Raw genomic sequence first — 16522 nt, 5'->3', positions numbered from 1 at the left:
ACAATATTCAGAAACACATGGTATGTTGTAGGCTGAATCATTTTATTAATGAAATAATAAAAAAAAGCTAGTGTGTGTACACCCCTACCAAATGGCAATTCGTCACACTCAGGTCATTCATTACCAAGGGTAATACCGTGAAACTCGATTACTGTTACCGAAGGTGGTAAACACTGATTACTGTCTGATTTGGATTTAGGGTTACTGCCCATTTTTGGAGTTAACATTGGACTCCATTGGTATTAGGAAGCATGAACACATGCGGTAATACTGCCAACCGTTACCGACCACCTGTTTTACCTGCACTGGGAAGCAAGCAATTTTACTGAGAATTGGTTCCCAAACCTAAAATCAGTAAAAGCGGTAAAACAACTTGACATTTCAACAAATGCTTGTTTTACCACTAGTGGCAATTACATTTTACTCAAGGTGGCAATCTATGAAGGAATGTACAACCATTAGTGCAGAGACTACACTACTGGCAAAACATGCAACCCAATGAAATGACAGTGAATCCACTTCAATTTCTGGAGCTGACGCCAACCCTGGCTTTAGCACGGCTTCAGAAATAGTAGTGCCATTCTCTGTGACACCCCGTCCTACCATTCCAGAGAGGCCAGCTTGCAAGGTAAGCTCTCCCCCAAACATGGGTCCGCCTGCACTTTACAAGTTCGATTCCAGGAAAGTCTGACTCAGCCCATCAATCTTTTGATGCTGATAACGTGGGTACCTTTAACTTGGGTAATATTAACACCTGTTTCGAATCACATCCTGGTTTCTGATAAGAGGTCTCAACACCACCACATATCGTACAGTGCCACACCCACAACCTCCCTTACTGGTGCTCCATGGACTCTGTAAAGCTCTCTCTGCTCCTCCACAGCGGCACCACGGGGGGGGGCACGACCACCCTTATAAAAACGCTGCCAACGTGCCACCCCATAAGTGACCTCATCAGGCACCCCTATGAAAAATGTCTGTGGCTCCCCTTCTCCTGTGAGGGCATGTCCGTGCCATGTCAAAGAATGCAGGGTAACATGAAACCGAGGGCATAGACTGGATGACGTCATAACATATGCACAGATCTCTCATTCGCTCTTTTTTTACGATACATGCATTTGTTTATGTCTAAGTACAATCCAAAGCAAAGGTCAAGGCGCATCACTTACCTGGGAGGCGCAGGTGATTACAAAGAGCAGGCTGGCAGCGGCGGCTTTGTCCATATGGAGGGCGGGTGCGCGCTGTCGCTGCCCCTTTGGTGCAGGTGTTCTTGCCTCACGGGGCCCGAGGCAAAGGACAAGGCGAAGTTAGGTGTGTAAACTCATGAGTATTGTCGCTTGGATTCGAATGGCGTCCGGAAGGAGTCCGCGGAAGTGGTGACCTGCAAAAAACATGAATGCGTGTTTACTGCACAGAGGTCCGGCACTGCTCTTCACGTTGTAGTGTGCGCTTAGCATGTGTGCTAAAGTGTAGTGTGGCGTAGTGTCGTTATACTGATGTGAATGAAGCACGTGGATCTTTTTCATTCTTTTTAATCGGGGATACACAAACTACACGATACCATCATTTATACAGTTTGCAATCCGATCTGATATCTATAACAAGCTATATAAAGGGAGTCTTGGCAATGAAATAGTAATATTTATATTATTGTATACACTTACGTGTTAAGATCAAAATCCCTCTAAATATGGCACGTGTGTACGGTAAACAAGCGACTGATTACAGATGAACACATTAAAATGCCGCTACAGCTATGTTTATGGTGGCACGGGTGGCACTGTTAAGGGGCCCCAGGTGTGCTCGCCCATTACAATCCAAGGACTTGAATCTCCAGGTGTGGCAAGGAGCACACCTGTTTTTACAAAGAGCTGCAGTCTAACAGAAATCTGTAGTTGTGGTCATTGGCATTCACTCACCAAAGCGGAAGTGGAGTGGATTCCGAAAACTGACAGCCAATCACAATGGAAGACCCCATTGGAGATGGCAGCCTCCCAGGCCCGGCCCTGGGATTTACAGGGCACTGGGCGGCAAAAGGTGTGTTTGCATAAATGGTGAAGATTATTTTTCAGAATGAGTCTTTAATTTACAAAATATCGTGGGCAGTTACATTAAAAACACGTTGCCATTAGTAAGGCAGGAGATAAATACAATGTGACGTCCATTATATGATTTGTCACTGTTAACATTTACCTATAGCAATATCAGGAGTGAGGCTTCATTTTGCGGTAGCGGCAAAAATGAGAAGGGAGCCTCATCAATGTATCCCCTGAGCCTTCATTGGAGGGAGTGAGCAGGCCACAACTGTTTGGTGGGGTGCAGGGATTGAAAGGGGAAAGCAGAGGATCCCAATACCGAATGTTGCAACGGCAACTGAGCAGGATAAGTGACTGTTGCTGAGATTTTATGTTTATATCTTCCTGTAAATCGTATGGCTTTTTTCCTATCCCTGCTGCAAAATGTGGCGTTTCGACTATGGGATGGGTATGTCTCCCTCGTGTTACTAGATGCAAGAACTTCTGGCCCCATAGCAAAAATCAAAAGCTGGCACCTATGAATATATGGACAGTAAGTGTACATATCGTAAAGTGAAATATACAAGTTTGATTCAATTGACCTTTCCCCTAAGAAGAAAGTGCACCAGACAAAAGAGCATTGGCATCTTAAAAGAGCGAAAACAAAACTGGAAATGCACCTGGCAGACAAAACGGCCCGAGCATTAGCCTACACAAAACAATTTTACTATATAAACAGCAACAAGGCCAACCACCTGTTGGTCCAGAAACTGAAGAAACTGCACTCCCGAAACAAGATACTAATGCTTCAGGACCAAGGGGGGAGACTTTGCTGCACAGAAGCAGAAAAGATGGAGATCCTCACTAAACACCACATGGGGATCATGTCGGGCCCTGCCACAAGCAAGGAAGCTCAAGCCCCATACCCGCACCCAGTCCGGCGAGACCCTCTGCCCTCACAGCTCGACTCCTTGGAACTACCATTCTCGGTTGAAGAAGTAGCGGAAACAATCCGGTTCTTGAAAAACACAGCCCCAGGCCCCGACGGCCTGACCGCCCAATTCTATAAAAAGTTCTCCCACATCCTGGCCCCTCGCTATACAACTCTTTTCTGGAATCAGGCTCTGTCACCCCCTCTATGGAGGAGTCCCTAACGGTGCTGCTACCAAAACCAGGAAGAAACCCGGAGCTCTGCTCCTCATATAAACCTATCACATTATTGAATAACGACGCAAAAATCTTCTCTAAAATCCTGGCAGGCAGACTGACAAAACACCTCCCAGAGCTGATCCAACCAGACCAGATGGGATTCATCCCAGGGCGAAGCACCTTTGATAACGCCAGGTGGACCCTAAATATCATCGAATCTGCAGGCAGAACGGGCGAGCAAATGGCAGTCCTGTCGCTAGACGAAAACAAAGCATTCGACATGCTAGACTGGGGATACATAGCGGAGACCCTAAAGCTTCTGGGCATCGGCCCTAAGTTCTGGAAATGGACCCTGGCCAACTATCAACACCCAACTACAGTGCTAAGGGTAAACAGCAATAAATCTCCCAGAATCCATATCACCAGAGGCACGAGGCAGGGTTGCCCGCTATCCCCGCTTATCTTTGCACTATCCATGGAACCGTTTGCCAGCAGAGTGTGCCAAAATCCCTCAATAAGTGGGCTATCGGTCAGAGGAGAGGTATACAAGATAGCGCTATACGCAGACGATGTTCTGCTATCCCTGACCAAGCCGAAATTATCCCTGGAAGCGCTCTGGAATGAACTGGCCAATTTCAGAGCGGCGTCAGGATTTTCAATCAATCTCGAAAAATCCAAAGCCCTGGGAATCAACATACCGGGGAGCACAATAAAATCCCTAACTACCAATCACCCCATTCAATGGACCAACTCACACTTCACCTATCTGGGGGTAAAGATTCCACAGAGAATAGAAGAAGCGTACAAGCTGAATTTCCCCCCGCTGTTCAAGGAGCTCCAGGCGGACCTAGTAAGATGGCAAAAACAAGAAGTGTCATGGCTGGGAAGAATAACAGCAGTAAAAATGAATCTGGTACCTAGGTTGCTCTATCATTGCCAGGCCCTCCCAATCTCCATCCCCAGGAAGGACCTGCTGAAGCTCCAAACAAATATCATGAAATGTATCTGGGAGGGCAAGAAGCCGCGAAAAACGAGGGGGGTGGTGACAAGGAGTAAAGGATTGGGAGGCCTGGGAGCCCCAGAAATAGAGAGATACTGCCTGGCCGCCCAGCTCTCGCCAGCGTTCACCTGGAACCTAACCACCAACAAACTCCGCTGGGTGAAACTAGAGGAGGGTCCCCTAACTGCAACCAAGAATACAGTGAGAGCTGGAGGAGGGCAGGCAGGCAGTGGAATCGCAGTAGCACAATTGGCCCCCTATCCCTGATCTGGGACAACCCGGACTTCACCCCCGGAATAACGCCTAATAACTTTAATCACTGGAAAACCGGAGGGCTAAAGCACGTGGGAGACTTTTACGATGAGGGCGCCCCACTAACCTTTGAAGAATGCAAAGTGAAATTCGGGGTGCTGGAAACAGAAAGATTCCGCTACACTCAGATTTGACACTGGCTCTCGCACGAGCCCATGAAAACCCAGGGCTGCAGAGAGCTAATGGCACTGGAACAAACGCTCACAACGACTCCCCCCAGAGGGAAAACATCGACCCTATACGGTCAATTAGATAGAACTGATCCCGACAAAAAAGAGGCATACATGGAAAAGTGGGAAAGGGACATCGGCAGGACAATTGATAGGGAAGAATGGGGGCACATCTGGACCAGAACGCAGAAGAGCTCGAAGTGTGTCACCAATAAGGAAGGGGCGATCAAAACCTGCTACAGATGGTACTGAACCCCAGAGACTCTGAACAAGAGCAACCCAGCTATCTCCCCACTATGCTGGAGAGGATGCACAGACACAGGCACGCTATTTCATTTACTCTGGTCATGCCCAAGATCCGTTAAATACTGGAAGGAAATCCTGGACTCAATCAAGCAGGTCACAGGGCTAACGATTCCATGGGACCCAGGAATAGTCCTACTGGGCAGCACAGGGGAGGGCCAATTTCCACTCACCGGCAACCTAGCGAGCCTGTGCACACAACTTCTCATGGCAGCAAAGATAGCAATAGCAAGACTATGGAAACATCCAGAGGGCCCCGCCGTGAGCCTGTGGTGGGCTAAATGTTGGGACATCACAGCCGTGGAAAAAATAACTGCCATCCGCCTGGGGAACAGAAACAAGTTTTTCAACACCTGGGCCCCCTTCCTAGACTATGCAGACCAGTTCCCAGGAATGGCAAGAAAACCGCTGCCCCTCTGCTGGATGGACAAATATGACTAAAATAATCCATAGACAAGCCTCGCGGCCCGCAGTGAAATGGCCCCCCCAAATGTCACTAACCTGGGATCAAGAGCAGCAGAGGGCAAGACGAACTCAGAGACACCCAGCCTCAGTCTAGTTCCAACCAACACCTCCCCCCAAAAGACAATTAATTAAAACTATTTCCCACATGGACTACAGCCCCCCCGATGGACTGTCCCCCAGGGTTCCCCCTTTATCCCCTTAGTCCCACCTAATTATGTTCAGTTTATGTTTATGTTTATGTTGTGGCTTAATATGCTCATTTCAAATGAACGATGCAATATGTGAATTATCGCACTTGAAACATTATGTTTATTGACAAAATCAAATAAAAAGAATGTTGGAAAAAAAAGACCATTGGCATTTAAAAAACATTAATCAACACCAGAAAAAATGACTTGAGTGGGAGATTTTCCAATATCTATGCTGGCAAACTGTAAAAGGTGCCCACCTTTTAATTCCAACAATCTATCCTGAAATATTCCCAAGAAAACAAAATCCTAGTAAGAGACGTGTTTTGATGACACTTCTATGTGGTTTTCTGGGTAAGCTTCTGCACTTGGACAAACTCGGTGAAATCCTTGTAGGCAAACACTTGAGCAAGTTTGCCGGACTCCAAAATACCCAAGCAGGTTAGTGGCCACCCTCTGAAAAAAAGTGTGCCCACCCACATGTATCCTCTACCTGTGCCCTAGAAAACAACACATTGCCACAATGAAGGAAAATAACATCTCCAGGATTGCAACCTCTTGCCACATCCTTGGTATGCATAAATGACTTGCATGTCTGCTCATCGTTTGCCCTTACCCCCAAGTTTGGCTTTGAACAGTACTCTTTTATAAATATGACTTCAAAAGTACACAAGCCATAGTAATGTTCTGACACACATATATAAATCCTTATAGAAACATGTTAGGCAACAAAAAAAATTAAATTGTGGTATTTTTCTCCTCTTTTTGAATGGGAGACTACAAGTACCAGAATGCAAATCAGCAGAAGGCAAAACATGGCCTTTGACTTTTGAAAATGTACTTTCAAGATTTACACTACTGTGATAAAAAGGTTACCAGTTTGTGTTTCAATGTCTGACAAATACAGGCTTTATATATCTCGGGAGGATAGCTCAGGTGCAACGTACTAACCTTGGAAGCAAGACAGGTTCGATCCCGGGTCTGCATGTGTTATAAAGCAAATATATATGATGCAATGAAAATATTACATAATACCAAAAACATAACATTTTTGGGGTGTTAAATATGAACATCTGAAAATAATGTAATTAGTTTAAAACTTCTCTGTGAGATATATATTAAGTGGCCTGAAGGAGGGTGTAAATTTGGGCAGCTAACCGGTGCTTTGTGTGTGCTTTTACAATAAAAATGACCCTTTGCATTTCTTAAAATGGAAACTGCCCTAAAATAATGGTCTCTTAAATGAGCCATGACGTGTAAATCTCTGCCGCTTTAAAAGCTAGGCTAGAGCAAAGAAAGTGATTATCAGTAATTATAGGGCCTGCAGCGTCTGATTGGCCACTGGGAGGGGGTATTTGTCTTCAGAACATCGGAATTGCTTGGGAGGTGACACTGTAGCCTCGCTCCAAAAAAGCACAAATCGTTCAAGGAAGCAGCACAGCCCCTCTTTAAAATAATGTGACCTGTAATAGTCAAGTGCCTGCGCCTCCCTCCCCCCTCCCTCTCTAAGAGCGGGGCACATGCCTCGGCCGGCTCCCAGGCTTGGAGCACCACTCGCCCTATCCACCAACAGAAAGCCAGGGAACTCGACTGAAGGTCTCGTTCTGTGGCAGCTGACTAACTTCGGAAGCATAGGCGTTCAAATCTCCACTTTCTAAACTGTATTGCCACCCCCGCGCCGCCCATTGAAAACTCGCTGTCACCTAATTATTCACACACCGTGGTGCTTCATATCTCGCATGTCTCTGCTTAGGGCACGGGGGGCGGGTGTGCATGCATAAACTGGGGCAGTGCTGTTACCGGTTCACAGACACAGGCTGTACGCCTGCCGCATACAATGCAAATGTTTGTGCAGCAAGTTTGCGAAGAACACGTGTCTGCACCTCCTCTTCTCCGGGCGTCTAAAACATACCATGAGAGCATCTCGGGACCCTGGGTGCCGGGGCACAGCAGAAGTCGTCCCCGGTCAGATAAGAAGTAGCCTACCTGTTGATGCTCTAGTGCCTGTCCAGTCAGGAGGTCCGGTCCCTTCCGGCGGGAGGGCGCTGCTCCTCAGGTTTGAGTTGTGTCACGTTTTCGCGGGCTCTGCGCACTGGAGTCAAAGAGGGGGCATTGGTGTGTTCCACGAGCCTCCTTCCCCCTGACAAGTCGACCGGTCGCCGTTTGCCCCCTCGCTCTTTGTATTGCTGCCCCCAGCCCCCCCTTCCTGATCGGCCGGCCCACTGCTCCGTGCCCAATTTGTTCTGGCCAGTCCTGCTCTTTTTCCCTTTGTTGGACTTTCAGAAGGTCACCATGGAAACCGAGGATGGCAGCAGCCTCTCCTCAAATAAATTGCATGCAGGGGAGTGGGAGGCATTGCACACTTGACATGTGGAGGGAGGACAAACAAGACAAAACTCTAAAGAGCATTTTATATACTGGTCACAGCATTGTGCACTCATCTGGAAAGGAGGAGAACGTAATGGAAAACGGCACTCACCCCATCAGTGTTTTAAAGGGAAGCCCAGGGAAAACGTGTAAGTCATGGCAGCGAGTTTAGCCCCATCTCGGCTGACGTCCAGGCATGGGTGGGCGCGGGCGAACCACCCAGGTTTACCCAGAACCTTAAGTGATGCATTTTAAGCAAGAAACAAAAGCACTTAACGTTTTACCTAGCTATTAAAAAAATATCTAATAAATTTCATAGGAATCCGTTTTTAAGGGCACGGTTTTATTTATATCCGTCTTTGGAAGTACTGTGTGCCCTTACGTTTACTAGGAAACGAGGACTGTATTTGTAGGTTTTGTAAGATCGGCGCTGAGATTAAGACATTCATGCATTTGCTACTGTTTTGCACTGGTTTAACTACATCAGAGATCTCTCTAATTTGGGAGTATGATCGCAACCTATACGTCTTTAATGGCAGAAGAGTGCTGGAAGATGCTATGTAGTGGAGAGAATATAGTGCTGGTTTTAGCCACTATTAGATTTCTGGAAGTAGTATTCAGAGAATGTCTTTGCTGAATGAGGAGACATTTCTGCATTTTAACATACGGCTTTGATTATTAATTGTGTACAGTGCAAGGAGCTTCATTCAATATGTTTTTATATTTAATTCATGTTTTTAGTGAAAGGTATTTGGATGTAATTGATTTGCATCCGTTGAATTTACTTGGTGCAACTTATTTTGTATAGTGAAAGGTTTGTAAGAAGCCAAACGCTAAATAAAAAAATAAATGCAACAATGCATACTACAATCGGTGCAGCGGAACATACTCAGTACTGCATGGCTGCTCGCACAAGCACACGCCGGCCTTCTTCAGGCGTGGTTCAAACTAGAATTGAAACCCAACGCATGACTTGCCAATAGGTCCCAAGAAGGAATAATGCCACTTTGGAAGCCACTGCCACTTAACATGCAGCATTGGAAAGACATTTTTCGAAAGTGTTCATTTTTTGTGTGTACTAGAGAGGTACAGATAGTGAGGACTCTAGACTTTCAGATTATCAGAATACAGTTAGTGTATAATGCAAAGAAAAGTTGGGGGATTCTATTGCTTAAATAAGCAAACTACCAGAAACAACTAACCAACATTAAATACCTCTAACTAGTCCTGAGGTCAAATTGGAATCAAATGAATTGTACTCTTTAGCTGTTCAGTAGATGTGCAAATAAGTATATATCTACAACTGGATCCAGTAAAACATGTTGTAACTGATGAAATGGAATTTGCACCAGGAAATGACCACACGCTCATTGTTCCAAAGACAGGGACTGGAAGGGTTCCTTTTCAAGAAACAGAGTGGGGTTGAATAGTTCTACAGGCCTGGCTTCAGCACGGGGCCAAACGCCATCCAACCCCAACCCCCACCCCCAAGGAGCCCTTACCAGTGGTGTTAAGCACTACTGCGAGGGGTGGAGGCGGGTCAGGCAAGGGCAGGCTTTGACTGACTTACAGGGCAATGGGGCAATGCCCGAAGTGCCAGCCATGATTCTAAGAAGGGACACATTTTTGGGCAGAATAGGCCTGTTTTTTTTAGTCAATACCAATGTTATTAAGCAAATATGTTTTCAAATGCATTATTTGCAACATATTTTACCAAAACCATTGGATAGTACTTAGTCTGTTCTGGCTAGTAATGAATTGTATTGTGTGATTGTGGGGCACTTTTCTTATTGGCGCCTGGATGGATTTTATGCCCCAGTTCGACCATGGGGGGGATTTTGCTCTAGAAATGCAAGCAGCAACTTCAGTGCAATTAGCATTCTGAGGGGCTTCACTGCTGGAGATCCGGCCATAATTTGTTTGCTTGCCCTGGACAATGATTTATGCCCCACAGCCATGAACACACAAATGACCAGGGAGATGGAGGGCCATTCACACCTGTAAGGAGGTAGCACAATTGCTCAAGCAGGCTGCCTACAACTATCTAAATCCTGTGTTGCTTTTGTTTTTTACTGCACTGTTCATTTTACCCACATTTCCAAAATCTTAGTTAAAAGGTGGCACATTTGTAAATTAAAGTATGTTTATTTTTTGTGGGGAAATACCAGTTATTCCCGTCATACGTAGAGGGTAATTCATAGATTTCAGCGCAGAGGCAGCGCACGTGAGCAGCGCAGAGAAGGAGCGTGCGCCAGCCGTGTGCGCTTAACAGCATTCTGGCACACTGCATATTCATGGAATTACCAAGCCATTTTGAGCGCTGGCGCAGAGAACATCCCGCAGCGCCAGTTACGCCACCAAGAACGCCCCTTGCGCAAGGAAAAGGCACTGAAATCCCCAATGCAGCGCAAAGGGCCGCGCTAACCCTGCACCAGCTTACAGGGCCGGTACACTGTAATTGCGTGTAAATACTACGCGCACCCCGCTCACGGCACCCAAAAGCGTGAAAATGTACTGGTACACCCCTCGGAATACGTGTACCCCGCTCATGCCAGGTAAATTGCATAGAAAAAGCACCCCTCTGTGGCGTGGGCTGCCTGTGGGGCATGCCCAGGGTAGATGGGCTACCTGCGGGGCATGGGGAGGGTGAGTGGGCTGCCTGTGGGGCATGGCCAGGGTGGATGGGGTGCCGGCGTGTATTTCGGGGGTGTGTGGAGAGTTTCACATGCAATAGGCCTTGGGCGAGAGCGGGGTACGTGTATTTTGGGGGTGCGCGGGAAGTTTCACATGCGATACTCCAGGCGAGAGCGGGGTATGTGTATTTAGGGTGTACGCAGGGATTTTCACATGCGATAGGCCTTGTGCGAGCGGTGTACGTGTATTTTGGGGGTGCGCGGGAATTTTTACACTCGATACTCCAGGCGAGAGCGGGGTACATGTATTTGGGGAGTACACAGGGAGTTTCACATGCGATAGGCTTTGTGCGAGCGGGGTACGTGTATTTTGGGGGTGCGCGGGAAGTTTCACACTCGATACTCCAGGCGAGAGCGGGGTACATGTATTTGGGGAGTACACAGGGAGTTTCACACGCGATTGGCCTTGTGCGAGCGGGGTACATGTATTTTGGGGGTGCGCAGGAAGTTTCACATGCGATAGGACATGTGCGAGCGGGGTACATGTATTTTGGGGGTGCGCAGGAAGTTTCACACGTGATACTCCAGGCGAGAGCAGGGTACATGTATTTGGGGGGTACGCAGGGAGTTTCACACGTGATAGGCCTTGTGCGAGCGGGGTACGTGTCTTTTGGGGGTGCATGGGAAGTTTCACACGCGATACTCCAGGTGAGAGCGGGGTACGTGTATTTATGGTGTACGCGGGGAGTTTCACATGCTATTTGGCATCGTGGGCCCTCCTGGGTGTGCTGTTTCCCCCCTCCCCATGCCCTGCGGGCAGCCTACATGGCACCATGCACTTGTGAGCACTCTTGTGAGCCCCGACTCATGTCCCTCCACCCCACCCCCAGTGAAGGGCACCTGCCAGCAGGCCCCGACTCATGTCCCCCTGTACCCCACCCACCCCCAGTGATGAGCACCTGCCAGCAGGCCCCGACTCATGTCCCCCTGCACTCCCACCCACCCAGCAGTGATGGGCACCTGCCAGCAGGCCCCGACTCATGTCCTCCCCAACATGTCATCACAATCCACACTCATGGCCACCCAAATCCCACCCCATGCCACCCCAGTCCAAACACCCAAACAAGTATTCCATCCACTCCACATTGAAGTACCCATGTCATGATAGATCCCAAATGACAAGTATGCACATCAATACATGTCCGTCAGACACACACAATGGGGGTAAGTGAATGCGAAAACCCACATCGTGACATGCACGAAACTAATGAGAGAATACCACACAAATGAAGCATGAAATGAAAATGTATTAAATACAAAATCAACGGAATGAAAGAAAATCACACAAGAAAAAAAAAATAAACAAAAGGCTGGATGTCCAAAATTAATGAAAATATATGAATGCTGAATCCAAATAAGTCCAAATGAAAATGGCTCCAAAGGGTTCGTCCATCAAGCTTCATCGAAAGGTAAAAAAAATAGAAAACCATTGCTCCATGGAAAAATAAAAATATCAATGAAATGAAATCCAGTCCTGAACTATATACAGTGTAAAAATCCAGGGTCCATGAGCCCAACAATCCAAAGGAAACCTACAAATAACCCTACCTAATAAATAACTATATACAAAAAGGTGGGGCATAGTCCATGCGCCCTAAATGAAAGAAAAATAGAAAGGAAACCTAACACTAATGAACTATATACAATGGCGACGGGCAAGTCCTACGGCTCACTTGTTGATTTCCCAGGACAGGGCATCAACGAACTCCTGTTCAATGTCCTGGAGGCGGGCCTGTTTCCTGGCCCTGAGGTCTCGCAGGGATAATGCCATGTCCACCTCCAACTCCCTGCGAATTTCGTCGAGGCACTCAGCCCGCCTCAGCGCCCTGCGGATGGAGTTCTCTGCCCTGACCATAGTGAGCCGTGCCTCTTCCGCCCGCTGCTGCTCCGCATCTATTTGCTGGCCCAACCGCTGCCACACGGAAGACACTCCCAATCCAGCGTCCTCCTGCCCTCCGGCCGATGCCTGCCCCTCTGATGTTGATGGCCCCGAGCCCTCATCGCTCCCATCTTGAGCCTGCTGCTGCCATGCATGTGCCCTGCGTGTTGATGCCTCCATGTCCTCCTCCTGTTGGGGTCCAGTTGTTGGGGTGGTCACCCCTGCTGGACCTCCGACTCCCGACTGTGGCAGGGATGTGTCCTCCACCAGCCGGGCCGCTGGGTCACAGGCAGCTCCACAGGGTGGCCAGGTGATACTTGGCCCGGAAGATGGCACAGATGACGACTGGCGCATAGGGGGTTCAGTTGAGGAGGGGGTCGGCATAAGGCCCAGCACACGGAGGAACCCAGCACCAGTGATCCCTCCTAGCCAGACGACGCGGTCAACGAGGCATCTGAAGTAACGTGCAGCGTCCTCACGAGAACCCTGCACGTTATCCCAGATGCCAGGTTGACGCAACGCCACCCCAGCCAGGACAGGATCAACAAGGACCCAGATTGCCACGTCCGCAGGGAAAGGAAGGCCAGTTGTTGTTAGCGGATCCCCTCCCTGAAAATGGGTCTGGACGAAGGCATCCCTGCTGGTGCGGGATGATGCAGTCACAGGACCGGGGACAGGATTACACACAGGCTCCTCCACGGCCGCCTGTGCTGCCTGTGCTGCCTCCTGTCCCTGCCCCTGGACTCCACCACTAGCACCAGTGGAATCCCCCCTCCAGACCCTGTGTGTGGCCCTTCCACAGTCTCCTCCTCAACCAAACCCTCCACCAACCTGGATGATTCGGTGCCATCTTCCTCCATAGGCCCCTGTGGGGTCTCAGCTGACCCTTCTGCTGCCGAGGAGTCGACCTCCGCCTCTTGGACCTACCCTCGGCAGCTGCGGCCGCGGATGCGGCACCAGACCCCTCACTCCCCGATGAGCTGACAACCTGGGAGGGGAGCTTGGCCTTGCGTCTCTGGCTGGCGGTGGGATCCCTGCCGCTGTGCTCCACAGCACCATCTCCGCCCTCTTCATCAGTTGATGCTGCAGACAGGGAGAGACAGAACACAGCCATCAGGGCACTGTACAATGGTCTGATACATACATGACAGTTGCACATGAGTGGCAGCGTCAAACTTCACACGTCATCACAATCCACAACACACCTATCATTTGAACCCACACACATGCGCAAATTAACAGGAATGTTGCAGCAGGCAGCACCATCCATACACATACAACAGTATGAGCATCCGAAGGTTAGCCTGACGTCACATGCAACATGGGGAGTGCCAAACACATGTACACACGCCACCAGACATACATGCATCTGTACATCTCCACCACCTGTTGCAGTTAAATCATCGGCATCCATGTCACATCTGCCAATCATGTCGGTGTCACATGCATCCATGATGTATCACAGTGGCACACATGTCAAATACACACACACGCACATGTACATTGTGCACATACATGATGGTGGAACCAGCATCCATGTGTCACACCACAACCATGCCACAGTACATACACATAATTATACACATGTGTGCACCGACACATGCATTTGGGCACCATGCATTTCAATACATGCACCATTGATGTGCCTCTCACATGACTGGACTCGCATGCGGCAGGCTCATGTCCCTGTACATACACATCCATACATGGCCCTTCCAAGACATATGTGCAACGTGCACACTCCTGCCACACCTCAACATGCACAGCGTTCAATCAGTACGCATGGACACTTACCGCTCACTCCGGACGGGTCTGCCTCTGAAGGATCTGGAGGTGGAGTGCTGGGTGTATGCATTCCAGGACCCTCATCTGGATGTTGGTAAGGCGGACCCGGCACCACTCTGCATGCTTTGTCTTCAAGAGGCGCCGGGCCTTGCTGAGGCTCCTGGACCTGAAGTCCTCCCAGCGCTTCCGGACGTGTTGCATGTCGCGGGCTGCCACCCCCTCCACGTGGATGGCAGCCACGATGTCCTTCCAGATCCTCTTCCATCCTTCATTGTCGGCACGTGAACTTCCAAAGAGGGCATCATAATGCCCCAGGACTTGCTCCACCAGGATGCCAACTTTATTGGCACTGAAGCTGGCAGCCCTCTGCCTCTCTGCTGGGGGGTTGCCACTGGTGCCAGATGGTGTTGTGTGGGACTTGGCAACCCCCGAGGCAGGTGTGGGTGGGCAACTGGGTCCTGGGGCTGGGCTGTGGAGTGATGGAATGCCAGTCGGGAGTCTTCTGTTCCAGCAGGGGTGGTCACAGCAACTGGACCACTGCAGATGGCTGACGTGCAGGCACCAAACAGCAGGGCACGTGGCCAGCAGGCAGGCAGCAGCAGATGGCAGGTGGGAGCGTGCTCGGGGCGCAGGAAAATGGCCTTCTGGGCAGGAGCGTGGTCTTCCATGTGTTGTTGCGTGGCCAGCTTGATACGAAGTGATTTGGCACGTGAAAAAACTGCACATCAGCGTGTAATTCGAGGAAAGGCCCTTAGTGCATAGGCGAGTCTGTGACGTAATGCGCGTGGGCGTTTCCCTCCACACGGGTGCATGTTGATTGTACACATGCAAAAAATGGACGTGGAATCGGAGAAAGGCCCTTAGCGCGTACGCGCATAAGTAACATCGCACGTGTGGGCTGGGTTAAAAGGTACGCGTAGGACACCATTTTCTTGTACGTGATTTTTGTGGAGAGTGAGCAGGTGATTCTTGTACTTCTTGTTGGTTCACACGCGATTACTTCACAACGGTTCCAGTTCGTACTCCTTGTATACTCAGACAGCATTCAATTCTTCTTTTGGCGGGGGTGTTGCCAACGCGCACACATGCGTCTTTTTCACATTCTTTTTCCAGGCAGACAGTGAGTCGCACACGTATTTTTCAATTGCCCCTGTGTGTCGCGTACCCATTCAGAAGTCATTGTAGCCAGCATGTACCACGCATAGGCTTCTTTTTGTGTTTCTGGGTGCCACAGCGTAGTGCGGGTTCTTTATTCCATGCACATGGGCTACCAGGGGTCACATGCACGTTAAATTTTGTTTTCAGGGTGCCTGAGCATTGTGTGACCCGTCATCTTCCCCCAGGGGTCACAGACAGCCTTGCTAGAGCACTAGGGTACGTATTCCATCTAGTACCCTGCCCCTTTCACCCCAATTGCCCAGGACAATTGTTTACTGCACCTCCCATTCGCACAAGAACATCAGTGCCATGGTTGGGAGGCGACCAAGCAGTAAGGGAGGCAAAGGTGGCCGACCTGTAAGAGGTGGGCACGGTAGGGGAGGTGGCCAGGATGTGCAGGGTGGCCCAAGAGGCCAGTGTGTGGAGGACCAATCAGGGACACCTATGTCCCCCCCAATGGGTTGGGGAGATGCAGCTGACACCATCCCAGCTCAGGCATGGTTAACTCGGCCCATATTGTCAACAGAACCGGCACAGGAGGACTCCCAGGCTGACTTCTGTGTCACCAAGTCAAAGCCACGTGTGGCAGTGAAAGTTGCTGTCACCAGGCCCTGTGGACCTGGGGCAGCAATGTCATCTGCTGCCCCAAGTAGCCAGGGTGAGGAGGCTGCAGGGGCAGCTGCAACTCAATCCACCCCAGCTCTGAGTCTCCAAGCCGGGACAGTGTTGGTCCAAGTCATCACACCGAGGTTGGTCCTGCCAATATCACCCAGCAGCCAATGCCTGCAGTGAGACCTTTGGTCATCGTACCTTTGGCTACTTCCAGTGCCCATTCCCTCTGCGCTTCAGCCCCTACCAACCAGAGCGGCGTAAGCCACTCAGGTTGCGCACCACCTCCCAAGAGGAAGAAGGGTGCTCTTGCGGTACAGGCTGGGACCCCAGACACGGCTCCCCCCTCCGTCACGTCCAGGAAGCGTAGTTTCAATGATGTGGAACTAGACGAACTTGTGGGCTACGTGTCGGCCCATGGCCGTGAAA

The 16522-nt window shown here is 49.6% G+C and overlaps 1 protein-coding gene across 12 annotated transcripts in view; it reads right to left on the bottom strand.

The window, feature by feature from the left end:
• PTPRQ (protein tyrosine phosphatase receptor type Q) overlaps positions 1-7789 on the bottom strand; it is a 2012995-nt gene extending 2005206 nt beyond the window's left edge. For 8 of the 12 annotated variants that reach the window (XM_069629292.1, XM_069629294.1, XM_069629295.1 and 5 more), the window contains exons 1-2: positions 7589-7788; positions 1170-1381 (exon numbers count right to left, since the gene is read on the bottom strand). In XM_069629292.1, the coding sequence (XP_069485393.1) occupies positions 1170-1223 (54 nt within the window). In that variant the 5' untranslated portion in view covers positions 1224-1381; positions 7589-7788. Of the gene's footprint in view, positions 1-1169; positions 1382-7588 lie in introns of all 12 variants that reach the window. The other 4 variants (XM_069629300.1, XM_069629298.1, XM_069629293.1 and 1 more) reach the window with 2 other exon arrangements.
• Positions 7790-16522: the final 8733 nt, after the last annotated feature.

This window comes from Ambystoma mexicanum, chromosome 12 (genome assembly GCF_040938575.1).
Source record: "Ambystoma mexicanum isolate Mex_15411 chromosome 12, UKY_AmexF1_1, whole genome shotgun sequence".
Lineage (NCBI taxonomy): Eukaryota > Metazoa > Chordata > Amphibia > Caudata > Ambystomatidae > Ambystoma > Ambystoma mexicanum.
The sequence above is the reverse complement of the archived record's forward strand: the minus strand, read 5'-3'. Positions and strand labels throughout refer to the sequence as shown.